At 57.6% G+C, this 561-nt stretch overlaps 1 protein-coding gene across 1 annotated transcript in view; it reads left to right on the forward strand.

Annotated features, from left to right (window-relative positions):
* The window catches only part of LOC103759801 (trifunctional purine biosynthetic protein adenosine-3), a gene marked incomplete at its 5' end in the record, with an annotated part of 25113 nt that overhangs the window by 18579 nt on the left and 5973 nt on the right, over positions 1–561 (forward strand). The window contains one exon of the mRNA XM_029965890.1: positions 113–265. Coding sequence (XP_029821750.1) covers positions 113–265 — 153 coding nt within the window. The remainder of the gene's footprint in view (positions 1–112; positions 266–561) is intronic.

A 561-nucleotide genomic window follows, 5' to 3' on the forward strand; every position in this document is an offset into this window, starting at 1 on the left:
GGCACTGGATGGGCTTTGAGGTCCCTCCCAACCCAAACCATTCTATGACTTTATGATTCCAACCAGCTGCAGATTTCAAACCAGGGGGCTGAGCTGACCCTGTTGTCTGCAGGAGAGGCCCTGCTGAGCCCAGGCAGGCTGTACAGCCCAGCCCTGCTGCCCGTGCTGCGCTCGGGCCACGTGAAGGCCTTTGCCCCCATTGCTGAGGAGGGGCTGCTGGGGGGCATCTCCAGGGTCCTGCCGGAGCACGTCAGCGCCGTGCTGGGTGAGTATCAGAGCTCACTGTGCCTGCTGGGCAGGACAAGGGCTTGACTCTTCAGCTTCAGCTGTAGAGACACTCAGAAATGTCTCTGTCTGAAGAGCTGGGCTGGAATGACCCCCAGTCAGTGCTTTTCCAAAGGTCCCACCAAATCCATTCCTGTTTCAAGTGGCATCAGCTCGTGAGCACCACTCTTGTCGGAGAAGGGACATTTCAGAGGAGTTTGAAGGCAGCACATCTCTAGGACAAGGGGTGTTGGAGAAGATGGTGTGTTCCACAGGGCACCTCCACACTGAACCTTG

The sequence above is a fragment of the Manacus vitellinus genome, unplaced genomic scaffold (assembly GCF_001715985.3).
Source record: "Manacus vitellinus isolate BGI_N305 unplaced genomic scaffold, ASM171598v3 scaffold_122_pilon, whole genome shotgun sequence".
Taxonomy (NCBI): domain Eukaryota; kingdom Metazoa; phylum Chordata; class Aves; order Passeriformes; family Pipridae; genus Manacus; species Manacus vitellinus.